Source organism: Phytophthora cinnamomi (genome assembly GCF_018691715.1).
Source record: "Phytophthora cinnamomi strain GKB4 chromosome Unknown Contig92, whole genome shotgun sequence".
In the NCBI taxonomy this organism is placed as follows: domain Eukaryota; phylum Oomycota; class Peronosporomycetes; order Peronosporales; family Peronosporaceae; genus Phytophthora; species Phytophthora cinnamomi.
Window position 1 is genome coordinate 367824 of NW_027151025.1, and position 16520 is coordinate 384343.

The window sequence follows — 16520 nt, forward strand, 5'->3', positions numbered from 1 at the left end:
TCGACCTACTAAAAGGGTTTTGGCAACTACCGCTAGACGAACTTAGCCAGGAGTTAATGTCCTACATTACGGACACCAAAATTTACACTCCGCGTCGAGTTCCTCAGGGATGCTGTGATGCCGCCGTGCATTTTCAGCAGACGATAGAGCGATGCTTCGATTCGCTGTTGTATGACTACATAGTCATTTGGATTGATGATCTACTCCTATTCTCCGATGACATCGACACCTATGTAGCCAAGTTGGAGGAATTCTTCGACTTGGTGGCTATGTATGGGCTCAAACTGAGCGCGAAGAAAAGCAGTATCTACCAGCAGTCTGTCAAATGGTGCGGGCGCGTCATCAACAGTGATGGTGTTTCGCACGACCCCTCTCGCATTGACGTGCTACGGTCGATGCCTTACCCGACCACAGCGGGTCAGTTGCAGCAGTTCCTGTGTGCTGCCAACTGGATGCGGGAATCTATTGTTGACTATGCACGAGCTGTAGAGCCCTTGCAACAGCAACTTGATACCGCTCTCAAGAGTGGAAAGCGCACAAAGCGCGTCGCTGCTGGCATCTCGGTCACACTGACCGATGCAGAGCGGGTTACGTTTGACAAGGTGAAGGACCTATTGGCTACGTCGGCTACTCTAGCACTCCCACACGACTCGGCCACCACAGTTGTGTGCTCTGATGCGTCTGATAATGGCTGGTCAGTGATTGTGACTCAAGTGTCGGACTACGACGCTAAAATACCTGTCACCGCACAGCAGCACAAGTTGCTCACGTGCCTCAGCGGCACTTTTAAAGGTTCTCAGTTGAACTGGACGGTGATTGAAAGGAGGCATATCCTATTGTAGTGGCCTGTGAAAAACTAGACTACCTACTGATGCGACCTCAGCAATTTCGCCTATTCTGCGACCACCGCAACCTTATACATGCGTTCGCTCCGCACGTGAGCATTAAGAAGCACATTAGAGGCAAATTACTGCGGTGGGCGTTGAAGCTCATGCCATACCGTTATATTATAGAACATGTCGACGGTGTAGCGAATGTGTGGGCAGACATGCTGTCCAGGTGGGCTGGGCAGCCAACAACGAAGGTCAAGTTGAAGCGATTTACTAAGAAGCGAACCAAGAAGCAGCAAGCAGCCCCTCGAACACACTCAAGGCAGGTCCTCCGGCCTCTAGACGACGAAGGATTCGCCTGGCCCTCACAGGACGAGATTCGAACTGCACAGCAGCAGAAGCAGGCTCCTGTAGGGTCCGTCAGAGACAGCGATGGCGTCCTACGGGTTGACCAGCGGGTGTGGATACCGCGAGCGAGCTCAGACTTGACTCAACGCCTGTGTGTCATTGCACACTGTGGGGCCCAAGGCCACCGAGGAGAAACGGCAATGGTAAATCACCTACGCCGCATTTTCCACATCCACAACATCCGGAGTGTGGTGCACGCATTTGTGTCAAGCTGTCTACTCTGTCCACATGTGAAAGGTCCGCGAACGATCCACCGGCCATGGGGTGAAACGATCGAGTGTAACGAGCGGAACGGAGTCCTACATTGGGATTTTCTCTCTATGGGTGAGTCGTTTGGTACCAGCAAGTATTGTGGTTTGCAGATATTTTGTCGCTCGGATTTAGGGCTTAGATCGATCTCTGAGATAAAATAATTCGAAGACATAAACATGCGACATGGTAATAAATCGACCTCCAGGTGTAGGTAAGTCGCACCACCTCTTCCTACTAAATATAACGGGCGCATCGTTGGTTCTCAGGACACCGAGGTAACGTCGCCGGCCACTGCTACTCCGATACGGCTCTGTTGGACGTGTTTAACGGCTCGTTAGCTTCGCCTGTGAGTGCACTAGCGGCTCCTGTATCGCTGGGCTTTCCGCTTGTCTGTCGCGCGAGCTGCACTCCGCCATGTAAGACCGCATGTCGATACTACGCTACCATACTGAAACCTAGTGTTTCGCCGGTCTAATACTAATCTGTTGAACGTGTTTGATAGCTCGTTAGCTTCGTCTGTGAGTGCACTAGCGGCTCCTGCTTCTTACAATGAGCCCACCACGTGGTGGTGATTTGCCATTTGACAAGCAACTTCGAGGCTCGGTGACGTTCAGGACTGGCCAGCTCGCATCAGGCCCGCGTAAAGGAATCGTGAAGTCGTTCAAGTTTGTGGCCGATGCAGGCTACTCAGTGGCCCTGGCTCAAATGTTTCGCTTCCTCTCAGGTCAGGAGTTTGATGCTGAAGTTGACGTGATCGAAGACAGGAAGGTATTCATGAAAGCCACTAAGAACGCCCGCCAGCAAGACTTCAAGGAGGTCTCCGTATCCAACTTATGGGAGCTGCTAAAGCATCGCTGGGCCTATATCTCCGAAGCTGATATTCTGACGATGTCATCGAGTGAACTTCCACCTTATGAGCAGTTCACTTTCGAGTTTTTTGTTTATCTTGCCCCAGCTCGACGAGTGGCGGAAGGCATTCGGCGAGCGACAGCGAATCGCGTTCGAGCTGCGGCTGCTGAAATCGTAGCGTTGCAGGAGCGAGAAGGCAAGCGTCTTGGCCCTATTGCGACGCACCACCTTGCCGTACACCACGCAAGGCAACCCGAAGGCGCGCCATTTACGGTTCCAAGTTGCAGTGTTCGCACGTTAGGCCCAAATATATCGCTAACATACTGCATACAGATTCCATACACATGCATAAGAAAAACGGCTCGCCAACGGTAGTCGAGAGAGTACATGCTGCAAGGTGAAGGTTTTCGGAAACTGCGGTGCTTCGACAGATCAGCAGCGCGATCTGCCGACCACTCGTCAAGTGTCCAGATGTAAGTGTCCAATTGCATATTTTATATATATAAAGCGCGGCATTTTAATCCGTACACAGCCATCGCGATTTAAATTAAATCGGCCCGAATTTCGTTTTTCGATCGGCAATTCGACCACAGATAGCGTAAATCGAGATCGATATCGAGGCTGGCGATTATAACTTGGAGGATTTAATGGCCATCTGTTTTTATATCGTGCGCCAGATATTATAACTCGGGCAAAACACTAGGTGAAAACGACAAACGCATTGCAAAGCATAATACTTACTGGTGCTCAAAGACCACGTCACGCACTTTTGCGAGCTAGTAGTGTGCGACACTGCGGACAGTGCAGTTGCTACGGCAGCCATTCTTGACTGGCACAGCCGATTCGGTGTCCCACCAGTATGGATAAGCGATAACGGTAGCCACTTCAAAAATGAAGTTGTGGCTGAGCTCTCCAAGAGACTCAAAAGCCAGCAAACTTTTACATTGGCATACAGCCCTTGGATCAACGGCTCTGTAGAGCGCGTCAACCGCGACATCTTACAGGTGATCCGTGCTATGATACTAGAGTACAAAATCTCTGCTAAGGACTGGGTTTACGTAGTACCTCAAGTGCAATCTAGCATGAACCATACTGCTGTTCCATCGCTCGACAACCGAGCTCCGGTTGAATTGTTCACTGGACTGCCATGTCCATCGCCACTGGCAAAATTCTACCACGCTAGTGCCAAGAAGCTAGTCAAATTGCCTAGCAATTCGGCAGCCATCTCCAAACGTTTGGCCGCATTGCGCAACAGCCTGCACCAACCCAGCGGCTGAAGCAACGCCTGCTCAACAAAAAGCGCGAGCGCGGGGAGAATGTAGTTAACTTTGACGTGGGGGACTATGTCCTGTGCTCACGCGTTGACGAGAAGAGAGGCAACAAGCTCCTCGTTACGTGGCAAGGACCATACACAGTGGTCCGTGCCGACGCACACTCCTTCCGAGTACGTCACTTGGTCACTGGGGATGAGCTAGATGTCCACCCATCAAGACTTAAGTTCTATGCGGACAGTAGTCTTCACGTTACCGAGGATATCCTCGAGCACGTGGCCTCCCAAGGCATCATTTTGGCCATTAGTGAGCTGAAAAAGCATCGTTGGAGCACTACAATCAAAGACTATGAGATCCTAGTAAGCTGGAAAGGCTTGGAGTCTGTAGAAGACTCGTGGGAGCCGCTAACATCTCTAGCCAAAGAAGTCAAGGTTCTACTTGACCAATATATTCAAAAGCAAGACGCCAAGGTGAGCAAGTACTGGAAGGATTACCAGTCCAAATTTCAATAAATTTGGATGCATACTTTTGCCACAATCAAACATTTTCTTCAATCCCTTCCTGGATTATGCTACCATGTTGAAATGCAATGTATAATTGCACCACTTCCGACCCCAAACGGTCCAATATTAACTCCGAAACAATTCGGTAAGTTCAACTTCATCACGTTGCACCTGTAACAGGCATGGGTACAACGGCCCGTTACACCTGGTACATAACCCGGTGTAATTGTCTAGTCGAAACCGCGTTATCGCAATTAGCTAGACCATGCTTTGGGGGGGCAGTGTATTGGAGGAAATCTCCAGCCTGTCCAAGCTAGCAGCTTCAACACCAACTGGTCGCAGTCAATAACGGCAAACGTGATGACTGCGACAACAAATCGTGTGCATAACGAAAAGCAAGCGGAGCATAACGTAAAGCTGATGACCAGCCAGAAATCCAGTGCACCATAACGACAAACTTGATGACTAGCTAACGACAACCTAGATTACAGTAGCTGCGGCTTCATTGGTTAGCTGGAGCCGCAGCACTGGGAGTACCTCGTGTGCTATTCACTTTGCTATTTACCTTTGGAAATACACTACGGCTAAACTTCCGGGAGCTTCGCCGACTCCCCCAGTGTGTCTTCGATTTCCCTGCAGACACTACAATAAGCTTAGTCCAAGAATGCGTCGACGTGTCGTTCTACTGCTGGTTGTTGTCGCACTACTCGCAAATTGCGGTGCGGTATCGGCTAGCAATGATCAGACGAAGTCGGTCCGGTCTGGTGATACTACTGCTGAGGAAACCCACAGGTTATTGCTGAGCCACAAGAAAATCGAGGATGGCGTTGCTGACGAAGAGAGAGGAATTGGCAGCACGATTAAGAAGCTGCTCGGCATGGACGGCCTCTCGAGGAGAGCCATCAAGAAAGCCATACAGAACGAACAATTTAGACTCGAGCTCTACAAGAAGTGGGACAAGCTCACCGTGAGTGCAATCATGAAGAAGGTTAACGCGGATAAGTTCCACCCGAGGGAGAAAAAGTTATTGCTCGATTACCTGAATGAGTACAAGAAGAGCCCCGCATCCCCCACAAGCGTGAAACGACCTCACAACGCGAGAAATGTTGCCTTCGGTGTGGAAAATCATGTTCGCATCTTTGATGAAAAAGGAGAAATTGTTTCCCCCGATAAAGTAGTGCCTCTATAATAAATGGTGCCGCAGCATCAAAACTGGTTACAGCTCCTTTGTGGGCTTAGGGCAGAAACTTCATGGTCTGGCTATTCTGCCCAGGGTGCGATTTTTTTTATTTAGGCTTAAAAATACAGTAGGGTGTCCAATTGAGGTGACATGGCTGAAAATTGAACATAGCGGGGTACCAGTAAGTGCAGGGTTGGCAAACTTTTAGGTGGGAAGGGGGGTAATAAGCGTTGTAAAAGAATCATGACACACCTTCCGGCCTTGGTCGTCAACGTTGGTGGTCGCCGAACTGTATTCCAAGAGATTGATCGTCCTGGCGACGAAAGCTTTCGACAATCTGCTGCTCCTGAAAATCACACGTAGTAAAACCAGCTTGAGTGATATGCGAAAGCTAACTATTTGTATTTCTTATTTCCCATTTTACCAATGCTCTGCATGCATGCCCTACCTACTCCAGCTTAACGCTTGAGGTGGCTGATGTAGCGGAGAGAGATCAGCGCCAGCACGCGGAACACCACGATCAGGATGATCAAGATCATCGCGTTCCGCCAGATGTCGCCGTGCTTCATGTCGAACGTCTCCTCCACGTACTCCTTCAGCGTCATGTTCCCGATCGTGGGCGGCGCGTTCTGCAGCACGTCGCAGCCCACCTTGTCGCCCGAGCAATCGCCCAGCACCAGCGACACCAGGATGGCGATGCTGTACGTCGGCGGCGAGATCCAGTGGACCCACATGTAGCCGGTCGGGATGCTTCCCGTGGGCGGGTTGAAGCCGGCGAACAGCATGAAGATGGAGCTCAGCAGCGCGCCGAGCGTCGTGGCCACCGCCACGCTCGGAAGTGCGTACACCAGCAACTGGCCCAGGTACACGAATACCAGCGCGTTCATTGAGACCACCAGCCAGTAGTAGAAGAAGGTGATGTAGCCCGTGAAGCCGACGCTCGGGAAGAAGATGATCGTGAACAGCAGGCTCGAGAAGAAGATGTACGGGATCTCCACCAGCGTGCTCGCGATGAAGTACCATAGCGCATTGTACGTCTGCGACGCGCGCTCGCGGTAGAACGCCGTGCGCTCGTCGGCAGCCACGGGCATGACGCTGTTGAAGCTGATGATGCCCAGGAAGACCGTGCTCACGAAGATGAGACCAATGCCAGCGTTCGCTCCGCTGTACGTGTTGTAGTCCGTGCCCTGGTAGATGATAGCGAAGACGCACGCCAGCACCACGCTGATCGTCAAACGCGTGAGGTTGTACGTCGGCGTGCGCCAGTACATGCGGAAGAAGCGGCGGCATAGCAGGTCGAATTGGATGTACCCGCTCGAGGCGCGCTTGTTGATGAACTTGAGCTCGGGGAGGTGCGGCGACGGATGCAGCACGCCGTCCTGGTCCAGGTCCTCCTCCATCAACACCTTCTGGTCGCTCACCAAGAACCGGTCCGCGAAGTCCGTCGGTTGCGATGGGTCCACGTTAGTCGCAGCCTTGCCGCCACCCACACCTGCGCCAATGCACTCGAGCATCCACGTGGCGGGGTTGTATCCGGGCTTGATCGGGTTCACGCCGGGGAACGCCTCGAAGTAGTTGATCAGGTTCTTCGAGTCCTCGCCCAGCTCGCCGAAGAACACCATGCGGCCGCCGCGACGCAGCAGCAGCAACGAATCAAACAGGTTGAACACCTCCGTGCTCGGCTGGTGGATCGTGCACACGATGGTGCGGCCCGAGTCGGCGATCTTGCGCACGCCGTTCATGATGAGCTTGGCCGAGCGCGCGTCCAGGCCACTCGTCGGTTCGTCCATGAAGATAATGCTGGGTTGCGCCGCCAGCTCCACGCCGATGGTCACGCGCTTCATCTGCTCCGTGGACGACCCGCGGATGATCTTGTCGGCGATAGGACCGAGCTCCAGCAGCTCGATGCACTCCTCGACGGACTCCATCTTCTGCGCCGTCGAGATGTTGGCGTCCTGGCGCAGCATGGCCGAGAAGATGAGCGCTTCGCGCACCGTGGCCGAGTCCGAGTGGATGTCCATTTGCTCGCAGTAGCCCGTGCATCGGCGGATGGCGAGGTCGTTGGCCGGGTGGCCATTAAGCAGAATCTTCCCTTGGATCTTGCCGCCGGTCTTGCGTCCCCCGATGACATCCATGAGCGTGGTCTTGCCAGCGCCAGAGGACCCCATGAGCGCGGTCATCGTTCCGGGCAGGGCGAATCCAGACACACCCTTGAGCAGGTCGATCTGTTCGTCGTTGGTACTTCCGGGCAGCGGCACCGAGTACCATAGGTCGTGGAAAGCCAGCGTCACGGGGACGGCGATGCCGCGGCCGGTGGGCTGAATCGGGATGCTGATGGTGGGGACGCCGCCCATGACATCGTCCGCGTTGTGGATCTCGATGGCGTTCTCGTGCTCCTTCGGGGTCGTCGGCATCTGGTTGTACACCATTTGGTCACGTGCAGCCTGCTCGTCCTGCTCGACAATGGCGACGTTCTCGGGGCTCTCGTAGCGCTTGTACTCCAGCATGAAGTACGAGGCGAAGATGAACACGAAGTAGCCCGCGATGAAGTAGATCCAGCCGTACCAGATCCACGCGGATTCCGTCTGCAGGTCGAAGACGCCGAGGCTGTACTTGCCCATGGTCAGCTTGTACTGCTCGCAGTAGTCGATGCCTCGGTAGACGCAGACGTCGAACTTGGACGCCAGGTACTGGTTGATGCTCAGCGACCGGATGCACCACGCGAGCGGGTCGATCCAGTAGATCCATATCAAGTAGTCGGGGATGCTGCCCTTCGAGATAAGGAAGCCGCCGAACAGCATGAAGAACAGCACGGCCACCATCATGAGCGGCTGGGCAATGGTCAGGTTGGGCGACGCGGCCGACAGGAAGAAGAAGAAGCTCGTGAACCACATCTGGCACAAGAACAGTGTGGCCAGGAACACGATGAAGCGGCCCACGTCGTCCACGTAGCCGCCGAACCAGTACGTGATCGCGCCGAAGATGATCGTCTCCAGGACGCCCAGCGGGATCTGCGAGATGGACGTGGCCAGCACGTACGCGCTCGAGCGGAAGAAGTTGGCGCCGCGCTGCTTGTAGAAGACCGTGCGCGCCTCGATGTACGTCGACACTTGCGATGCCTGGCTCATGGACAGGAACATGGCGCAGGAGAACAGCAGACCCAGGATGAGCTGGCTGTTGGAGTCGTCCATCTGCCAGAACGTCGAGCCGTACAGCAGACCCATGACGATGATCATCACGGCGCGGCCCATGAGGTACGTGGTGTCGCGCAGCGTGAGCGTCACCTGGCGAGCGAACAGCGTCGCCAAGTCCTCGGCGAACGTCTGGCGGAACGGCTTCATGTCAGCGAAGACCATCGAGTCCTGCATCGGCGCGTCAAGGAGCTTGAGCGTGGTCTGGAAAATGCTCGAGTCCTTGAACCGGGCGGCGAACTCGTCCGACTGGTACGGCACGCTGTTGGGTGCTCCGACGATGTACGCGTCCTGCTTGTTCGTGCCCAGGTCCAACAGGAAGTCGGCCACGTCCTTGCGAGGCGGGCAGTGGAAGCCCATGTGCTCGAAGTAGGGCACGGCGTCCTCGCGCTTGCCGTGGAACATGATGCTGCCTTCGTTCATCAGCAGCACGTCGTCGAACAGCTCGAACACCTCCGGGGACGGCTGCAGCAGCGAGATCACCACGGTGGTGTTGAAGTTGCGCGCCGCGCTCTTCATGGACTTGCAAATGTCGTAGGTGGCAGCACTATCAAGACCCGTGCTGATCTCGTCGAGCAGCTGCAGACGCTTCATGCCGAACATCATCTCGCCCGTCGTGACGCGCTTGCGCTCGCCGCCGGACACGCCTCGCAGCATTGCGTTGCCCACCACTGTGTCCTTGCAGTTGTCCAGGCCGAGCTTCTTCACCGTCAGGTCCGGCGCGAACTTGTGGTGCGCGTTCACCACCTCGACCGCGTGCTCGTGGTGCTCGGGCGAGCAGTTCTTGATGGCCTCCAGGGCCCAGGGCTCCATGCCCGTGCCGGCGCAACACCGGTGCGCGAACTCGAACGTCTCCTGGACCGTCAGGCGAGGGTAGTGGTCGTCGATCTGGTTGGCGTACGCCACGTAGCGCGGCAGCACGTCCAGCAGCTCGCTGCGGTCCTTGCCATTGAAGTCGATGTCGCCGCCCAGCGAGATGTTGGTGTCCATGTGGAAGCGGTTGCCCAGCACCTTCATGAGCGAGGACTTGCCCGAGCCGGGCTGGCCCAGCACCAGCGTGATGCGGCCGGGGCGGAACACGCCGCTGACGCCGCGCAGGATCTTCTTCTCCACCGTCATCTTGGTGGAGCTGCAGCAGAGGTTGCTCAGGCCCTGCTGCACCTGGTTGATGAGCGTCGGCACCTCCAGCTCGCCGCCCTTGATCTGCGGCACCTCGGCCGACAGCTCGAGGTTGCGGAAGCGCACCTCGAGTCCGGGGATCGGGTGGCCCAGCGCGTTCTCGATCACGGCGGACAGCGTCGAGTTCATGGTGAACACGCCGTCGGCCATGAGCGCGTCGGCGCTCGTGAGGTCGTCCTTGGTGAGCTGCTGCGGCTCCGGGAACATGCTCATGGTGCGCGGCAGGCGGTCGTTGTCGCCCATGGAGCTGCTGGAACTGAGGCGCCGCGAGCTGAAGCGCGGCAGGCGGTAGGTGGCGACGTGCGGCGCCATCTCGGGCACCACGTCGCCGACGCTCTGGTTGTCATCTGTGTCGCTGCCTGGCGGTTTGTTGGCGTGCGCCAGTGCGGGGTCGTGTTGGGCCCCCTCCATCGCAATTGGGGGCTGGAGGAGAATTGGGGAATGAGCAATGCCTGCCACGCCGGACGCGGCAACTCCGAGCGGCACCGTTGCGCCAGGCAGCGCGTCAGACGGAGTGGCTCCACATGGCGGCGAGCCATTCCCCGGCTGGATAGGCTCATGTCTATTTGGTCGCTGCGGCGACCAGGTCATCATCAAACCATGTCTTTTGAAAGAGCTTTCGTTCTCCGTGTTGCGATTACGGCAGTGGCTCAGCGTTTGTGTCCCGGCCCGTTTCAGCACTAGTGTAGCCGCACCATCGCGAGAGATTGGGCAGACCTTTTCCAACGAGGGTCGGCCATCGGTCGAAAGCTGCGACTCGGAACGCGCGCGCGGTTCGCGACGGCGTCCGTAGCTGAACGGCAGACAGCTCTGCCAAGTCTCAAAATCCGAGATCCACGAAAGCAAAATTCAGGATCCGCGAAACTGTTTTTCGAATACATAAATTTGAAGGTACTTTCATAGTTGAGCGTAGGCTGACGCGACGAATCGCTGCAGGGATGCACCGCCCTCAGAATTCTCCTTCGTCGGGGCCACGACTTGCCGACATAGAGTGCCGGGGCTGTCCAAGCAGCAGGACGCTCGCCCTGCAGGCCGTACGGTACCGCGCAGCCGCCGCTACCAATACGTGCGGGACATGAGCGCGTTATATACTCATTGCGCTTTGCACAGGGTACAGTACACTGCCGGCAGGCATGCCTGGCATTGCCAGCACTTTGATTATGCCAAGCGTAGCGTGGACGAGGCGGGGCGGGTGCTCGTGGTAAGCCCCGTGCAAAGTGTCCTGCTAACAAAACGGTGCGGAGGGTATTGACAGCAAGTGCTACCGCAGCATTGGCGACGCCTGCAGCTTCCGCACCCGTTCTGCTTGGCGTCCTCGTTAAAAAGCTTCTGCGCGCGGATCCTCCGTACCATCAACACCCGCGGCGACATGAAGGCCAGCCCCTCGACTACCGAAGCAGCGACGGCGATGAAAATCCAGCGACATAAATCACCGACCACCGAGCCTCGATGCAACTCGGCGAGGCAAAGCGCGGTCGCGATGATGGCCGCGCGATGTATATCGCAGAGCGAGCAGTAATCGGTGACTGCCTTTGAATCGTGCGCACTAAGTGTACTTTTGAAGTTCACTTGAAGTAAGTATGGACGGCACCGCATGGACGATTATGCCAGTGGCTCACGGATTTTACACGTGAGAGTAAACCTTGGACTGATAGCGCGCAGGGCAGCATGCACGGGATATGAGTGCAATGCTTTGCGCGAGAAAATCTATCTTGCCTGTGATGCAGACCATTGCAGGCGATACAGGTAGTCTTCCGAATGAGAGGCTCGAGCGTTCGGAGAGCTAGCGTCGGAGCACCGTCATGGATTGACTGAAAGCTGTCACCACCGCCCTGGATTCCAGCAGAGTAAGCCGTTTAACTGCTTACTCCACCTGATCTGCGCGGGAAGTCGACTGCAAAAGCATTAGGTGGTCCGAGTCGAAGGAGCCGGCACCTAGGAGCTGGTAGCTGGGGCGATGTTGGTGAAGAGCTGTGTAACCTCACTTGTAGGGCGGCAATTAAATCCACTATGCGAAATACTGTATTCAAAATTATATTACAATACAAGCAAATTGCACTGTAAATATTGCTGTTTCAAATTTAACTTTAAACAATATAATTAATTTAAATCATTTAAAATGTTTTATTAGGCCAATATATTTAGGATTAGTTTTAGAATCTAATCAATTTTGAAAATATCAAATTTTCAAACTATTTCAGAATGAAATGGAATAATCTTTTATTGATGTTTAGTAGCTAGCTAATTAATTGTAAGAATCTGATTAATAACGATTTGGATAACTGAATGTTAAATACCAATACTAATATGTGTTATCCAATTTGAATTAACTATCCTAAAACAATTATGTTGTTCAACAATACGATGAACAACTTCTTCATACGCAAACGCATTCCTAGGAGAAAAAAACTCATGCACACACAAACGCGGTCCATGCTTTACCGCTTGAGGTGGTTGATGTAGCGCAGCGACACCAGCGCCAGCACTCGGAAGCACACCATGAGCACGATCAAAATCGCCGCGTTCCGCCAGATATCGCCGTGGTTCATGTCGAACCTGTCCTCCACGTACTCCTTCAGCGTCTTGTCGCCAATGGTGGGCGGGGCGTCCTGCACCACTCGACAACTGATACCGCCACTGCTGTTGTCGGAGCAGTCGGCAAATATCAGTGACACCAGGATGGCAACCGTGTACGTTGGCGGCGAGATCCAATGCACCCACTTGTAACCAGTCGGGATGCTGCCCGCCGGCGGGTTGAAGCCTCCATACAGGATGAAGATGGAGCTGAGCAACGCCCCCAACGTCGTAGCAACAGCCACGCTGGGGAGCGCGTACACCAGCAACTGGCCGAGATACACGAACACCAACGTGTTGAGTGACAGCACCAGCCAGTAGTAGAAGAACGTGCTGTAGCCGGTGAAGCCGACGCTCGGGAAGAAGATGATGCAAAACAGCAGACATGACAAGAAGACGTACGGAATCTCTGCCAAGGTGCCAGCAATGAAGTACCAGAGCGCGTTGTACGTCTCAGATGCACGTTCACGATAGAAAGCGGTGCGCTCTTCCGCGGCCACGGGCATGACGCTGTTAAAGCTGATGATGCCCAGGAAGACTGTGCTCACGAAGACAAGACCCACCCCGGCGTTGGCCCCACTATACATGGTGTAGTTGGTGCCCTGGTAGATGATGGCGAACACAGTTGCCAGCACAATGCTGATCATCAACCGCGTGAGGTTGTACGTCGGCGTGCGCCAATACATTCGGAAGAAGCGCAGGCACAGAAGCTCGAACTGCGTGTGCGGACTTGATGCACGCTTGGTCTCGAATTTCAACTCCGGTAGATGGGGAGACGGGTGTAATACACCCTCTTGGTCCAGATCCTCGTCCATTAACACTTTCTGGTCGCTCATCAAGAAACGCTCTGCAAAGTCCATCGGTTGCGCAAGAATACTCCCAATCGAAACCGAAGCAGGCTTGCCGCCTCCAACGCCAGCTCCAATGCACTCAAGCATCCACGTTGCCGGGTTGTAACACGGCTTTATGGGCTTCACATCCGGGAACGATTCAAAGTACTTGATCAAATTCTTCGAGTTTTCGCCCAGCTCGCCGAAGAACACCATGCGGCCGCCGCGACGCAGCAGCAGCAACGAATCAAACAGGTTGAACACCTCCGTGCTCGGCTGGTGGATCGTGCACACGATGGTGCGGCCCGAGTCGGCGATCTTGCGCACGCCATTCATGATGAGCTTGGCCGAGCGCGCGTCCAGGCCACTCGTCGGTTCGTCCATGAAGATAATGCTGGGTTGCGCCGCCAGCTCCACGCCGATGGTCACGCGCTTCATCTGCTCCGTGGACGACCCGCGGATGATCTTGTCGGCGATGGGGCCGAGCTCCAGCAGCTCGATGCACTCCTCGACGGACTCCATCTTCTGCGCCGTCGAGATGTTGGCGTCCTGGCGGAGCATGGCCGAGAAGATGAGCGCCTCGCGCACCGTGGCCGAGTCCGAGTGGATGTCCATCTGCTCGCAGTAGCCCGTGCATCGGCGGATAGCGAGGTCGTTGGCCGGGTGGCCGTTAAGCAGAATCTTCCCTTGGATCTTGCCGCCGGTCTTGCGTCCCGCGATGACATCCATGAGCGTGGTCTTGCCAGCACCAGAGGATCCCATGAGCGCGGTCATCGTTCCGGGCAGGGCGAATCCGGACACGCCCTTGAGCAGGTCGATCTGTTCGTCGTTGGTACTTCCGGGCAGCGGCACCGAGTACCATAAGTTGTGGAAGGCAAGCGTCACAGGGACGGAAATGCCACGACCGGTAGGCTCAACAGGAACTCTAATGGTTGGAACGCCGCCCATGATATCGTCGACGTCGTGGATCTCGATCACATTTTCATGGTCTTTAGATTCCTTTGGTGTCGGTGGCATCTTCGAGTACGCTGTTTGGTCTGCTCCAGGTTCTTCATTTTCCACTATGGCGACATTTTCGGGACTTTCGTAGCGCTTGTATTCGAGCACGAGATACGATGCGAAGACAAGGACGAAATACCCGGCCACCAAGTAGATCCAGCCGTACCAAATCCACATTGACTTCGTCGGCAAGTTGAAGACGCCGAGGCTGTATTCACCGATGGTTTCGTTGTACTTGGCGCAATAGTCGATGCCATCGAAAACGCACACGTCAAATTTTGGAGCCAAATACTCGTTGACACTCAACGCCCGAATGCACCACGCGAGCGGATCAATCCAGAAAACCCAGATCAAATAGTCCGGGATGTTGTCCTTCGAGATCAAGAATCCTCCAAACAGCATGGAGAACAGCACTGCTACCATCATGAACGGCTGCGCCATGGTCAAGTTGGGCGAGACCGACGACAGAAAGAAAAAGTAGCTCGTATACCACATCTGGCACAGAAAAAGAGTGACGAGGAACACGATGAAGCGGTCCGCGAGGGCGACATAACCTCCCATCCAGTAGGTAATCGCACCAAATGCCAACGTCTCCAAAGCAGCCATCGGAATCTGCGATAACGCGATGGATATCACATAGGAGCTTGATCGGAAGAAGTTGGCGCCACGCTGCTTGTAGAAAACGGATCGAGCCTCCATAAAAGTCGGCACCTGCGAGGATTGACTCAGCGAAACGAACAGCGAGCACGAAAACAGCAGGCCCAGGATGAGTTGACTGTTAGCTTCGTCCATCTTCCAGAAAGTCGAGCCGTACAGCAGACCCATGACGATAACCATGACCGCGCGGCCCACAAGGTAAGCAGTATCGCGTGATTTCAGCATCACCTCGCGATGCAACAATGCGGCTACCTCCTCCACGAAAGTCAGGCGGAAGGGAGTCATATCCTGCAGACAAAGCGTCTCCTTCACGGGTGAATCGAGGTGCTTCAATGTCTTCTGGAAAATACTCGACTCACGGAAGCGATCAGCGAATCCAGCTGACTGATGCGGTACGCTATCGAATTCCCCAGCAACGTACGCGTTCTGCTTATCGGTACCGAGATCCAACAGGAAGTCAGCCACATCTTTGCGAGGCGGACAGTGAAAGCCCATTTGCTCGAAGTACGGCACTGCGTCGTCGCGCTTGCCATGAAACATGATGCTGCCTCCATGCAGCAAGAGAACATCATCAAACAGCTCAAAGACTTCCGGGGACGGCTGGAGCAGCGAGATCACGGCTGTAACGTTGAAGTTGCGTGCCACGCTCTTAATCGACTTGCAGATATCGTAGGTCGCCGCACTATCAAGACCTGTGCTGATCTCGTCCAAAAGCTGCAGTCGGTTTTTACTAACGAGCATTTCGCCCGTGGTGACGCGCTTACGTTCTCCCCCCGACACACCGCGAAGCATGGCGTTCCCTACAATGGTATCCTTGCAGTTGTCCAGTCCGAGCTTCTTCACCATCAAGTCCGGTTTGAACTTATGGTGGGCTGTCATGACTTTCAGTGCAAGTTCCTCTCGGTCGGGCGTGCAGTTCTTCAGCGCTTCAACGACCCACGGCTCGAGTTCCTTTCCCGAGCAGCAGCGGTGCGCGAACTCGAAAGTCTCCTGCACCGTCATGCGCGGGTAGTGCTCGTCGATCTGGTTCACGTACGCCACGTCGCGCGGCAGCATGTCCAGCACCAACGACCGCGCTTTGCCGTTGTACTCAATGTCACCACTGAGCGTGATGTTCTTGTCCATGTGGAAGCGGTTGGCCAGCACCTTCATGAGCGAGGACTTGCCCGAGCCGGGCTGGCCCAGCACGAGTGTGATGCGTCCAGGCTTGAAGACACCAGTGACGCCACGGAGGATCTTCTTCTCCACTGTGGGTCTCTTTGACTTGGAGAGGCAGAGGTTGCTCAGGGCTTGCTGCAGATTGGTCCACAGAGTGGGCACCTCGAGGCTGCCGCTTTTGATCTGCGGCACCTCGGCCGACAGCTCGAGGTCGCGGAAGCGCACCTCGAGCCCAGGGATGGGGCGACCGAGCGCGTCCTCGATGACGGTGGACAGCGTCGAGTGCATGGTGAACACGTCGCCGCCCATCAACGCGTCGGCACTCACGAGGTCGTCGTTGGTGAGCTGCCGGGGCTCGGGGAACATGCTGCCGGTGCGCGGGAGTCGGTCGTTGTCGCCGAACGAGCTGTTGGGCGTGAGGCGACGCGAGTTGAAGCGCGGGAGGCGGTAGGTGGACACCTTTGGCGCCAGCAGCTTGTCCGGCACGACGTCCGCGACATCGTCGGCGTCGAGTTTGTCTTTGGCGGTGGTGTCGGGAGGCGCCAAGAGGGGCTTGTCTTGATCCCCCGACATTGGTGGGCAGTCGGTTGGCTTCACGGACTGGAGGCGAGTTGGGAAGTGACCGCGAAAGCACTTGCG

At 55.3% G+C, this 16520-nt stretch overlaps 2 protein-coding genes across 3 annotated transcripts; both read right to left on the reverse strand.

Moving 5' to 3' along the window:
* Window positions 1–5751: 5751 nt before the first annotated feature.
* Window positions 5752–9876, reverse strand: IUM83_02763 (ABC transporter G family member 31; the record flags this gene model as incomplete). Its single annotated transcript, XM_067926709.1, has 1 exon — window positions 5752–9876. The coding sequence occupies one exon, from the start codon at window positions 9874–9876 to the stop codon at window positions 5752–5754; it is 4125 nt and encodes a 1374-aa protein (XP_067784130.1).
* A 2225-nt stretch (window positions 9877–12101) lies between these two features.
* IUM83_02764 lies at window positions 12102–16454 on the reverse strand (the record flags this gene model as incomplete). Of its 2 annotated transcripts, XM_067926711.1 has the most annotated exons (2): window positions 14972–14975; window positions 15154–16247. In XM_067926711.1, 2 exons carry the CDS (start codon window positions 16245–16247, stop codon window positions 14972–14974), a joined length of 1098 nt encoding a protein of 365 aa, XP_067784318.1. The 2 variants fall into 2 exon arrangements, with proteins under 2 accessions (XP_067784319.1, XP_067784318.1); XM_067926710.1 differs by having other exon boundaries at window positions 12102–16454.
* Window positions 16455–16520: the final 66 nt, after the last annotated feature.